This window comes from Cygnus atratus, chromosome 6 (genome assembly GCF_013377495.2).
Source record: "Cygnus atratus isolate AKBS03 ecotype Queensland, Australia chromosome 6, CAtr_DNAZoo_HiC_assembly, whole genome shotgun sequence".
Taxonomy (NCBI): domain Eukaryota; kingdom Metazoa; phylum Chordata; class Aves; order Anseriformes; family Anatidae; genus Cygnus; species Cygnus atratus.
The window spans coordinates 21580147-21592312 of record NC_066367.1 but is presented as its reverse complement, the minus strand read 5'-3'; the positions used below and the strand labels follow the sequence as shown (position 1 = coordinate 21592312).

General features: G+C 40.9%; 1 protein-coding gene across 1 annotated transcript in view; it reads right to left on the bottom strand.

The window, feature by feature from the left end:
- Nucleotides 1-8130, bottom strand: part of GRB14 (growth factor receptor bound protein 14) — an 80463-nt gene extending 72333 nt beyond the window's left edge. Inside the window, 3 exon segments of the mRNA XM_050711660.1 lie at nucleotides 2645-2756; nucleotides 6354-6392; nucleotides 7475-8130. Coding sequence (XP_050567617.1) covers nucleotides 2645-2756; nucleotides 6354-6392; nucleotides 7475-8130 — 807 coding nt within the window.
- Between the last annotated feature and the right edge of the window lie 4036 nt (nucleotides 8131-12166).

The following is a 12166-nucleotide window of genomic DNA, read 5'->3' as shown; positions in this document are numbered from 1 at the left end:
CCAAAACTCTTAACGAATTTGAACCAATGAAGTGCATTTGTGGATGTTTGAGTCCCATGGCTATGGCAGCTCTGATCAAGGCCTTAAGTCAATTTTAGCCTGTTGTCAAGCCGTGTCAGAGCCTGACCAAGAAATCAGACTGAAGCCAGATTGTGTCACTGAAGGTGACACATGAAATGCCCTAACTTTGCACGTTTGCCTAACTGTGCACGTTAGATGGTGCCTTAACTGAATTCCAATTTACATTCTGCAAACCTGCGTGGTTTTAGTGGGAGAAATTTTTCACTGTAGCTGGAAGTAGTCCATTGCATACTGCATTCAGCACAAATGTAATTGGAGTTCAGCAGTTGGTGAATTGAATTTTTTTTTGCATGGACTGATTTGCTTCATTGCAGCTTAGATTGAGGCAAAAATGGATGTACAGTTTTCACAATATTTTGATTTTCCACGTGGAGTAAGAAGCCATCATCTAAATATGAGGCTCCCAAACATTCTACTTTCAAAGCAGCTTTAAAAGGTGTATTCCCATTTCTTTTATTAGCAGAGTCTCTTCAGAACATTTCTCTTTTTGTTTATTTGAAAGGAAAATCTGCCGTTAAGTGATTTGTTAAGACGTTTAAAACCCATTTTCTACAGATAGTTTGTCTGGCTCTCAAGCAAGAACGTAGGCTTCTATTATAACATATTGGGAGCTTTTAAAACCCAAGCAATTCATAATAAATTTATTCAAATTGACACATTTCTGGTTACAATCTCTTCATTATTTCTTCAGAGTTATGAAACATGAATTATATCACTGTAACCACACCACCAGTCAAGGAAATCTAATTTGCCATGAAGTATGTTTGTGTAGTCATCATGTAGCTCAAGGCATACATCAGATTATTTCCTTGTACTGTTTCATATATTAGTGTTATTCCAAAGCCTAGAGTGGTATTATAATCTCATCACATTTAGTTTTAAAAAATATTCTTACACAGCAGGCTCAAAAATACATAGCTACATAACAAATTAGAAAAAATTACATCACTAAAATCTATTAGACGTACATCGAAGTGTATTTCAGATTATTTTATATATTTCAAACACTCTCTGTTTAAGCAGTACACGTATTTTATCATTGTAGCTAACCAACTAGCCAGTATTATATTCAATTCAAATTAAAGCTGAATTAAATTAACACAGCGTAGAAATCCTGAATCATGAGAATAGAATCATTAAAATGATCAACATAAATGAAAAAAAGACTTTTTAAAGTAAAATGAGAAGGTTCTCCATAAGTATTTTTTCCTCTCTTATACTTAATTTATTAAATTCTTCTAAAAAGAATGAAGTGAATTATATATATATATATATATATATATATATATATTAAAGAAGCTGATAGCCTCATTTACAGCTTCTTAGGATGGAAAGATTTTTTTTTCTCTCTCTCACTTTGCTGTCAGAAATGAAAGCCTGAGCTGCAATTATTAAAGGTCTGAATTTGCATTTTTCAGCAATCCAGAGAAATGAGAGCAGTTATTGTTATGATCATTATCAAGTTCTTTGTCTACACATCTTCTAACAAAGTTGTTGGTCAGCTGTTTGTTAGATGCCCTTCCAGTTATCAGATAATCTCATAGTAGATCAAAAAGAACAGCAGATTAAAATGATAGCTTTGTATACTCACAGATGGTAAATCCTCTATAAACTAAAGCAACTGGATGCAGTGCCTAGTGCTAGCAGCTAGCGCTAGAAAATTTGCAGAAGCTAAAAATACAGTGATGGATTTATTTGTTAATAGCTGATAGGACTATGTCTCCAAACCTTGTTCTCTTTCTCCTAATCCTTCTTGTTGAGACAGCAAGGCTAGACAACTTCTTAGTACTAAAAACTCCCCTAAGCCAAGACCTCTGAAGCTTACTGTACCTTGAAGAGCTAGTTGAGGGAGAATGTTAAAGACACAAAGGCTCTTGATAAGACCTTACTGGCCTGGCCTGCCAGTGAGAGGGAATAACTTGAGAGAATAGAGCTCAGATCCTTTCTGGAGTAGTGGGAGACGCTATCTTCTCTGCCAAAAATCAGTCACCTTCAGATCACCATTTAACAGAGCTGATTGAGTAAAACAGGCCACCTTTCTCTGTGAATGAATCCATACAGACCTGCCTTGGACCATCTCCAAAGCCAGCTCATGCATAGACCTTCTGAAATGGTGTTCTGAGACGTATTTGCTATAAGCACCTGACAGGAAAAAGTGAAAGCCAAACAGAGGTTTACTGTACCTAGGGAGAGTTGAAGTATGAGTATTTTATTTACAGTTTCACCTGACAAAGTAGATTTACTTGTTTTTCTGTTGTCAAATACCTGCTTATCCCTAGTCTTAATGTGGAACCAGTGTGGAAAGATGGAGTCTCACATAGTATCCTCTGGTAAGTAAGTCTCTGCCCTGTCTCACTGCAAAATCTGTTGTGGCAACAGTTACTGTGAAAGACACTTCACAAGCTCTTGGTCCACCTTGTTGTGCTCTACATGTGCTACAAGTGAGTCATGGATGTGCTAGAAGGGCCTCCCCTATATACAAGAGGTGGTATGGCACCATGGTGAGGCATGCATACACAACTCTTCTGAGTCTGCTGCACAGATGCGGACAAGGCATTCTGACCTGGAAGGCCTTCAGAACTGCTTGGCAGCAGTCATATAGAGCAGTTGAGGTATTGCCACTGTTTCCAGAGTTCAGGGAATTAATGCTTTTCCAGTGTCCGTCTGCTGCATAACTAAGGGAACAGAAATAATTTAACAGGTACTGTAACTTGTTTTCATATTAGGATTCAATTTTTCAGAGAGTAATAGTGAGAATATATCAAATTGTTGACCCTTTGCAGGCAGGCTTCAACATAAATTAATTGTTGTGTAAAAAACTGAATTTAATGTTTACGATGCAATTTGTCACCGGAATGGAGGCTCAATTAGAGTCTCAATGATTTACTAAAGACATTTTAAACATAATGTCCAAACAATGCTACATAAATTAAACATGATGTAATTGAGTGCAACACTAAGTGGCTCATCACTGTTGATTCATGTGGAAATCACAGAAATTTTACTGATCGTTATGCATTCATTCAGTATTAATGTAGATACCATATGTGCTTCCATAGGGATTCTACTGTTACTCAGCATTCATTAAGAAGGCATCAAAAGACTCATTTAAAATACCACCACAAAGGTAGTTCATTTAAAGAGAGTTAAAGAAACATATTTCACTTTAACATTGAAATACAAAGTAAGTTAATAATGAATCAGAAAATAATATTTCAGGAAAAAAAAAAAAAACTGTTTAATTGCAAACCAGACTAGAAAGAATATTTGAACAAAAGTCATTCTCCCTGTTCCAGATTTCTGGACAGCTGGCTGTATTTCTAGGCAAAAGTGCTTGTGCAACTACATAGTCTTCACTCACCTGATGCTTTACTGAAACCTTCAGTAAAGTGATTCGCTACAGTGAGAATATTATTTTAGAAAAGGGAAGAGGGAGTACAAATTATGGCCAGATTGCCTTCCACATTCATTTGGTGGTGGATGGGAGTGAAGGGGGATGAGAAAACCACAGCAATGTTAGTAACATGCCCACAGCTCCCTTTTTTTTACTTTTTTTTTTTTTTTTTTTGCATACTAGGTGTGATGTACATCTGCTAGCAAAATGTGTTTTTTTTTCAGGAATGAACTCTAACATATCTCAAGTACCACATTGATCTGGCTAGTTCTCCTTCCACTCAGAGTTGTACAGAGGTATAGAGGCCCTGAGCACATATTCCCTGTCCTTGTCCTCCTATTGCAGCTGGTGACCTTGGAATGAGCTCTTCAGAGAGCTTGGTGGCAAGGCTGTGGTAAGGGCTGCTCCTTCCTGGGGAGCTGCTTTTAAGCTGAGGCTCTAGCATTTTGTCTCCACTTGAGCAACACACAGTTCTTGCTGCATCACAGCTGTGCCTTTGCCTGGTCCTGGGGATCCAGACCTAGAACCACAGACTTTTCTTCCTCACGATGGACCTGTCTGGTAATCTGGACTCAGCTGAACCTGGCTGCAGTCTCCAGGCCTGCCCTGCTCCCTCCCTTAGAGATAGTGGGACAGGATCCTAATCAAAAATAGTATTGTGGTAGTGGATTTCAAAAAGTGAATAATTGCTCTTAGCGCATGAAATAAAGACAATAGAAATTCCTATCAGAAAAATGGATTGAAATTTCATATATAAAGGTGGTACACTTTAGGTGCTAAAGAAATATCATTATTGTAAATTGAAACTAATGAACAACTATTACCACAAGCTGAGCTATGAATACATTATATCCTCAAGTTTTTAAACTTCTTGTTCACTGGATAGTTGAAAAGATCATCTGTGAATCAGATGACTGCATCTGTGATTAAATACAACTTATCAAGGTCCTGTTCAGCTGGATATGTAGAACCATGACACACAATCATCTCATAAACTGCTGATCTTGTATAGAAGATAGTTGTATACCACAGGTGATTCACTACAGAAAATAGCCTTCTTTCATTATTTGCCATGGAAAACTACAGCGGTTAGTCCACATCGAAGAAAGAAAAGCCTCATATAAAAGCTGTGCTGCATGCCCATTCCAAAGCAGAAACATGGACATGCCAAAACTCTCGAGAAATCACACTGGTGATTTCCTTAGGGGAAGGTATGGGAAAGGCTGCAAGCAAAAGGAGGCAAATTTGAAAAATAAATGCAATGAGAAAATACCATCTGCCCACAACGTTGAGAGAAACAAACATAGAGCATGCTCAGACCTGTGTTTTGACCAAACATCAATTACATCTTAGATAAAGTGACAAAAGTGTGTAAGTCACAAAAGCCTGTGGTACAATCACCTATAGTACATAAGGACATGAATGGACAGACAGTATAAACTGTGATTGGTGAATTAGTGTCTCCATCAATAAATGAATCAGAGAATAAAATTAAGCTAGCAAGTAGAAGTTTACAAAAACAATGACAAAAGAAGGTTCTTCAAGTAGCGTGTGATTAAACCAAGAAAATCCCTGTCACGTAGTACTGTCACTGATCAGAGTTTACAGGAATTGAAAGTACAAGTAGCCAATTCTTGAAAAAGAAAACTATTTAGGACTATGAAGTAAATAGAAATCTCTTCACTTAGGCATTCTCAGAGTTAAGAATTGTTGAAGGTTGATCACACCTTGGGTAAGTATTACTTTGTATGTGCTATAAGCTTGTATTTTTCCCCCTAAATTTCAGTTTTTGATCATTGTTAAAAAACAAGAAACAGACTAAATGAGCCTTGAGTTTGACCCAGTACTATAATAATAATAATTCTTCCATTATGCTTAGAAGTTGGAACAGATTATTGCTTGACGATACCATGATTAATCACTTGCCTAGGTATAGCAACTGTTTTGTGTTGAAACATGGTTATGTCATCCTAATCATACTTTTTTTTTTTTAATTAAACCAACTCCATTCCTTTAGTCTTCCTTGACATGTTTTCTAAAGGTCTTATAACTCATCTTATTCTCTTACTCACCCAAACTGCCTTCCACCTTTAGGTTATTAATCTAAAATACCTGCTTCTTTAAAAAAAAATTTCATCTTTTGAGATAATGTTGTTCCAGCTACATTCCAGCTTGATTTCTGCTGTTAGTTTCCCCACTGATCATTAGGCAACTTATATTTCCCTTCATCACCAAATCCTGGTTTTGAATGAATCAGCTTAACTGATCCTTGACTGCCTCCTACCAAAACTTCCTACTATTCAAGAATTAACCTTAGCAGTACTGCAGCTTTTAATAAGGGTTAACAGAACACTACCTCTTGAAAGAGGGGCATCTAACCATGCAGCTGCCCAGGTGCCCATTTTTCTCCCAGTCTTCTACAGTTTAAAAAGAAAGTCATCTGCAATCCACTCCTTCAGCCTTTGCTTCACCTCTTTGTGTCACTTACGTACTACAGTTTAGAAGTGCAGCAGCTTGGCTCACTGTAGGGACTTGCTTTGTACATACACTTGCTGCAGGTGTGCCCTGAAGTGATCCACCTTTGTGTGCCTAAATAAGCTTCAGTTTCCAGAAAGGAAGTGTATAAATGGCTTGCAGCTTTTGAAGAAATAGAATAGCTTCTGCTGATGGGATCAATCATGTTTAATCAAGGTGACCAACTGCATCTCTCTCCATCTGCTTTCTCTTGGTTCCCTGTTTAGTTCAAGTGTTTCACTTAGAAAATTGCAATCAGCATTAAAGATGATGATTTTCACTCTACGTTAAAGCAGAGATACATAAATCCTTAGGCAACTGTGAAATAAATTTGATTGTCCTTGCTTTACCACTTCAGACTAACTGTAAGCCATCATGGCTTAGTTCTTGTTCTGGATCACACCTTAAAAAGAAGAGGAAACATGCAGACAGACACACATATGTAGCTGGAGAGAAATGATTAAATTACATCCAACAGTAGTTTATTCATTATTTTTGCAAGTAGAAATATATTAACCATTGATAAGTATAGAATCATAGAAAAATTAAGGTTGGTAAAGACCTTCAAGATCATCTGGTCCAACCATCCCCCTACCACCAGTGTCACCCACTAAACCATGTCCCTAAGCGCCATGTCCAACCTTTCCTTGAACACCCCCAGGGATGGTGACTCCACCACCTCCCTGGGCAACCCATCCCAATGCCTGACTGCTCTTTCTGAGAAGAAATGTCTCCTAATTGTTTTAATTCTTGAAGAGTAGTGCTCTTTGTTCAATTCTTTGTTTTAATTGTTGAAGAGTAGGGGCATGACGTTTCCATTTTTCCACTCACCAGTGACATCGCCTGAATGCCAGGACTTTTCAACTATGATGGAGAGAGGCTTGGCAACTCCATCAGCCAGTTCCCTCAGGATCCTGGGATGCATGTCATCAGGCCCCATAGACTTGTACCTGTTTAGATTCATCAGCTGGTGTTGAACCTGCTCTTCACTTACAGTGGGTGGGACTTAGATCCCCCAGCCTCCACCTACGGGTTCAGGGAAATGAAAGACATGGGAAGCTCGTCTACCAGTGCAGACGAAGGCAAAGAAGTTGCTGAGTACCTCAGCCTTCTCCATGGCTGTCGTTACCAATTACTCAGCTATAGAAACTCACTCCTAATATGAGAAATTAGCCACCTATAATCGCTTACACACTACTTTTTTCACCCCTCAGTCTATTTTAAATGTTAAAGGTGCATGGTGGTCCTCAGGGACTCCTCCTGTCACCCCAGCGCAGGAGCCCGAAGGGAGCTGAGTCCTCTCTTGTGCTCTTCCTCGAGGCTCTGTGCAGAAGGGCTGCCACCTCTCGCACAAGGGCTGGGGGATGGGAAAGAAGCACTCGCACAACCCCTGAGAATCGGCAAGAGTTCTTTATTGCCGGGTGTTTGGTGGCCCCAAGCTAATGCTTGGGATGGAGCCTGAGCAATGACAAGTAGGGAGCTCACCGGGCCCTGCTGTGAAGCTCTTGGTGTTCTCTGATGGCACAGAGCAAAGACCTGCCGGGGTAGTCCCAGGTCTGATGTGGCTGAGGTGGATCCACTTCCATGGGTTCCTCTGCCTCTTCTTGTGGACCCACCTCCATGGGCTCCACAGTGTTAGGCAGGAGGACAAGCCAGTCCTTGCCCGGGACTGCCCACATAGGATGCCTTCCATCAGGTATGTTTTCAGGCCAGGGTGCCGAACCAGGGGGTCGCCCAGTTCCACATTTAGGCCCCATGCCGCTGTCCAGTTCATTTCCAGGCATGGATTGAACGCTGCCAACTGTTTTAGGGCCATGGCTGGGTCCCACGCTGCGTTCTGGCCGATAGGCACACATCTGCTCCCCACAGCTCTCTGCCTCACGTTCCCACCTTCGCTCCACACCACCTCTGCACCACTGGTTAGGCCCAGGCCCCCTGTTACTGTATGTGTGAGGGGCCGGCCTGTTCCCCACATCCCTGCGGTGCCAATGATATTGCTGATACATGTCTGTGGGCCGGACACCAGATGTCCCCCGGGCACTGGTATCTTTTGTGCCGGAAGTGCTTTCCCTCTGCCCATGACACATCTTCCTCTCAGTAGCTGCCATCCTTCTCAGTGCTTCCTCAGACTGCTTCGCCATCCTCACACCGAGGAGGGCTGCCACTCACCTTGCTCCTTTCTCTAGCCTTCTTCCTGCCGCGTACGCTGGCTCTCAGAGGACCGAGTAGCTGAGCAAGTGGCAGGCCAGCTACAGGGGTCCTGTTTTACAGGGTCTGGGGCAAAGGCGGGCAGTGGTGGCCACTGTGACCTCAGCAAGGCTCTGTGATGGAGTGGCCCATGCGAGGCCAAAGGCGGCTGTGTTGGGAGAAAACTAGAAGATGCCCTCATGTGGAGGAAGGAGGAGGGTTGGGGGGGCTGAGGGCCCCCTTTTCTGGGGCTGGCTCCCCCAGGCCATTTGGCTTGCCAGAGAGAAAGGCTGCCCCATGCAATCCCGCCTCAACCCATTTTTCTCCAGATCTCCAAGGGTTAGAATCTCTCATTAACAAAAGAAAACATTACTGATGAAGCCAAAACAGACCAATTCAAAAGGCTAAAGCAGTCAAAACTGAAGTACCCATCGTGACTGTTCATACCTTGCAAAAGTTTTTACTGCACATTTGGTAAAATTCTACAACACGCACATGGTGTGGGGGGGAATAGAAATTACATCCAGGGTCTGAGTCTGGAAATTTGTGCCTGAACAGGGAAAAGCAAGGGATGTGTTTAATCAACAGGCTCCAGCACTCTCTTCTCATAAAAAAGACAGCACTTAAACTTTATAACTCCTTAGAAATAGCAAGTGAGGAATAAAGATAGGACATCAGCATTCTCCAAGAGGGAGAAGAAACATGAAATGAAGTTGGAAGTAAACATTTCCTTTACACACACATGCACTGTGTATTGTAGAGTACAATGTGAGTGCACATCTAGTGATTTCCCTACCTGCATTCCCAGTTGGATTACTGGTGTCTTATCTGGTGCCCTGCATTACGCCCTTTTATAAACCATATGCTTGATTCACCGGGGGGGGGGGGGGGGGGGGTAGGAACTTCAGCTGTGAGTAAGGTCCTCTGGTGGGGAGTCATAGAATGATAGAATATCCCGAGTTGGAGGGGACCCATAAGGATCATCAAGTCCAACTCCTGGCACCGCACAGGTCTACCCAAAATTTTAGACCATGTGGCTAAGTGCACAGTCCAATCGCTTCTTAAATTCAGACAGGCTTGGTGCAGTGACTACTTCACTGGGGAGCCTGTTCCAGTGCGCGACCACCCTCTCGGTGAAGAACCTCTTCCTGATGTCCAGCCTAAACTTCCCCTGCCTCAGCTTAACACCATTCCCGTGGGTCCTATCACTGGTGATAACGGAGAATAGGTCACCTGCCCCTCCACTCCCCCTCGTGAGGAAGTTGTAGACTGCGATGAGGTCTCCCCTCAGCCTCCTCTTCTCCAGGCTGAACAGGCCCAGTGACCTCAGCCGCTCCTCATGTGTATTCTCCTCTAGGCCCTTCACCATCTTCGTCGCCGTCCTCTGGACACTCTCCAACAGTTTAATGTCCTTTTTGTACAGTGGTGCCCAGAACTGCACACAGTACTCGAGGTGAGGCCGCACCAGTGCAGAGTAGAGCAGGACAATCACTTCCCTCGACCAACTAGCAATGCCGTGCTTGATGCATCCCAGGATACGGTTGGCCCTCCTGGCTGCCAGGGCACACTGCTGGCTCATATTCAGTTTGCTGTCAACCACAACTCCCAGATCCCTCTCTGCGGGGCTGCTCTCCAGTAGCTGGAGAGAAATGATTAAACTGCATCCAACAGTAGTTTATTCATTATTTTTGCAAGTAGAAATATATTAACCATTGGTAAGTATGCTAATGGTTAATGTACACTGACACTAGTACACGAAGTACACTAGCACTTGGCAAATAGCCGCTGCTAGACAGATTTATTCTTCAACAATTTGTACAACTGCAGCTTCTGTGGGCATAGTTCTCCCCCTGCCCTGAGATGATCGTACATATAAACTCTTTACTCCTGTGGATGTTCAGGATCACATATGCAGGCCCATTACTTAACACTGCCATTCTTTTAGTTATTTTGTCACTTGTGAAAACTTATTTCTACATGCTGAACTTTATTGTGTTCTTGTTGCTCTGGCTATGATGATACCAAATATTACAGGCTAATCAAGGTCAGTCCTGCTTAGTATTAACTCGGAGAAAAGACTTCAAACAAGCATCTTTACACTGTGTGGTACAAGAGAGGCCACTGCATTATTTGTAGCTGGCATTTTGCTTTTTGACTTTATGCGTTAGAGACCGGTAAACATTACAAGAAAATCTTGATTCATTAAAATATGCTTTAAAAAAAAAAAAGAAAGAAACCGGACAAAAAAGGAGGACTAACAGCTCTGTTCGGTTGCTAGATGTGAGAAGTTAGTTCCAAGGAGGTGAAAGCTTCAGCTCTCCAGCCATATTATATTTTAATTATATTCTCTACAGCCAACTTTCCTTTGATATTTGCAAAAGACTAATTATACACCACTTTAGCAATACAGTCTACACCTGAGTGATATCTACAAAACAACTGTCCATAAGCACATTTCAGTTTCAGTATTTCAAGCCAGTAGAATCCTTATCCAAACAAAAGTTTATCAACCAGTGGACTTCTTTAGTCTTTTTAGTTAAACCTCACCATTTATAATGCATCTCTCTGTTCTCTGTTTTCTCATTTGGGCTTCTGTTTCAATGTACTTCACAAATAACAATATTTTCTGATGTGTACATTGATGTAGAGAGTACATCCTTTTTATCCGTTATTACCTGTAAGAGTTTAGGTACCTGAACACTACATGAAAGTAAGATACCCCTGTGAACATCCAACCCTATGCAGTGATAATAATATAACCTCATACTGTAACCTCTGCATCAAGCCTATGATTTGTGATCCTTCACACTTAATGTTCAAACAACAATTGAACATTTGTTCAACATTTAAGATCAAAATGGAATTCAGAATTAAAAATAAAAATCCACAGAGACTTAAGAACTGTAAAAAAGCTGCGCACCAGTGCTTTGACATTATCTGAACATGGCAACAGTAGAAGCAGAACCCCTACACTGACAATTGCTCTATTTTTAAAGTTTACCTTGAAACTTCTTGTCTTTGAAGACTAACAGAATATTTAATGAGCATTTCTTGACACACTACAAATTTTCATCTTCACAATAAACTGAGTTTTAAGAGACTTCTAGATTTACAGTTCACATAACCTTACGCAACTACATACCACAGCTGCATAAAAATGCAGATAAATCATAAGGTTAAATCAGTGAGCATTTGATAGCTATATAAAGGCTTTTGAACATTTCAGCTGGTGATTTTTTTTTGGATTAAATAACTAAGAGCATATAATATTTAAGTCATACACACACATGGTGGTTAGGTATGTTATGAAGTAACATGCCAATCCAAGAAATTAAAATAAAGATTAGTGCTTTGAATTTTAAATATTTCAGTTTTTTCTCTTCAAAGGAAGAGAAAAAGGGAATGGTTCCCTCAGCAAGTTGTACTTCTGGATGAGTTCAAAATAATCTTAAAGCTTCCCCTCTCTCACCAAAGTCTCCTCCACCCCTTGATGCACACCTTTTACTGAGATACAGTTGAGTCACTATTACTAGCAAATGTAAGAAGCGACAGTTTTGTTAAGACAAATTTAGAGTGCATTCTTCAGAAATGCCTAGCTTTTCACCCTTACTCAAATAAGTTTATATCAGTCTTTTCATTTCATTTATCAGTTGCATTGAGAAATATTCAAATGACTAAGGAGGAACCTAAGAATTAGCTTCCTACCATAGCCCCAAACTCCTGTTTTAAGCATTGTTGGGGAATGTCCATGCACTAACGGAAACCGCCAAACAGATAATTTGTTTAAATAGAAGACAGTGGTTCTTCACATGCAGCAGCTGATATCAAAGACTTACTAAACACACATTCATTATGCAATCAAGCTAGGAGCTAGTTACTGTCACTGGCATATGTGTATAATCACACTGGCCATAGTCCTATGCTATTACCACAGGACCATCCTCAGAATTGAAGTTCACAAAAGGAATTAGCAACTTATGTCCAAATCCA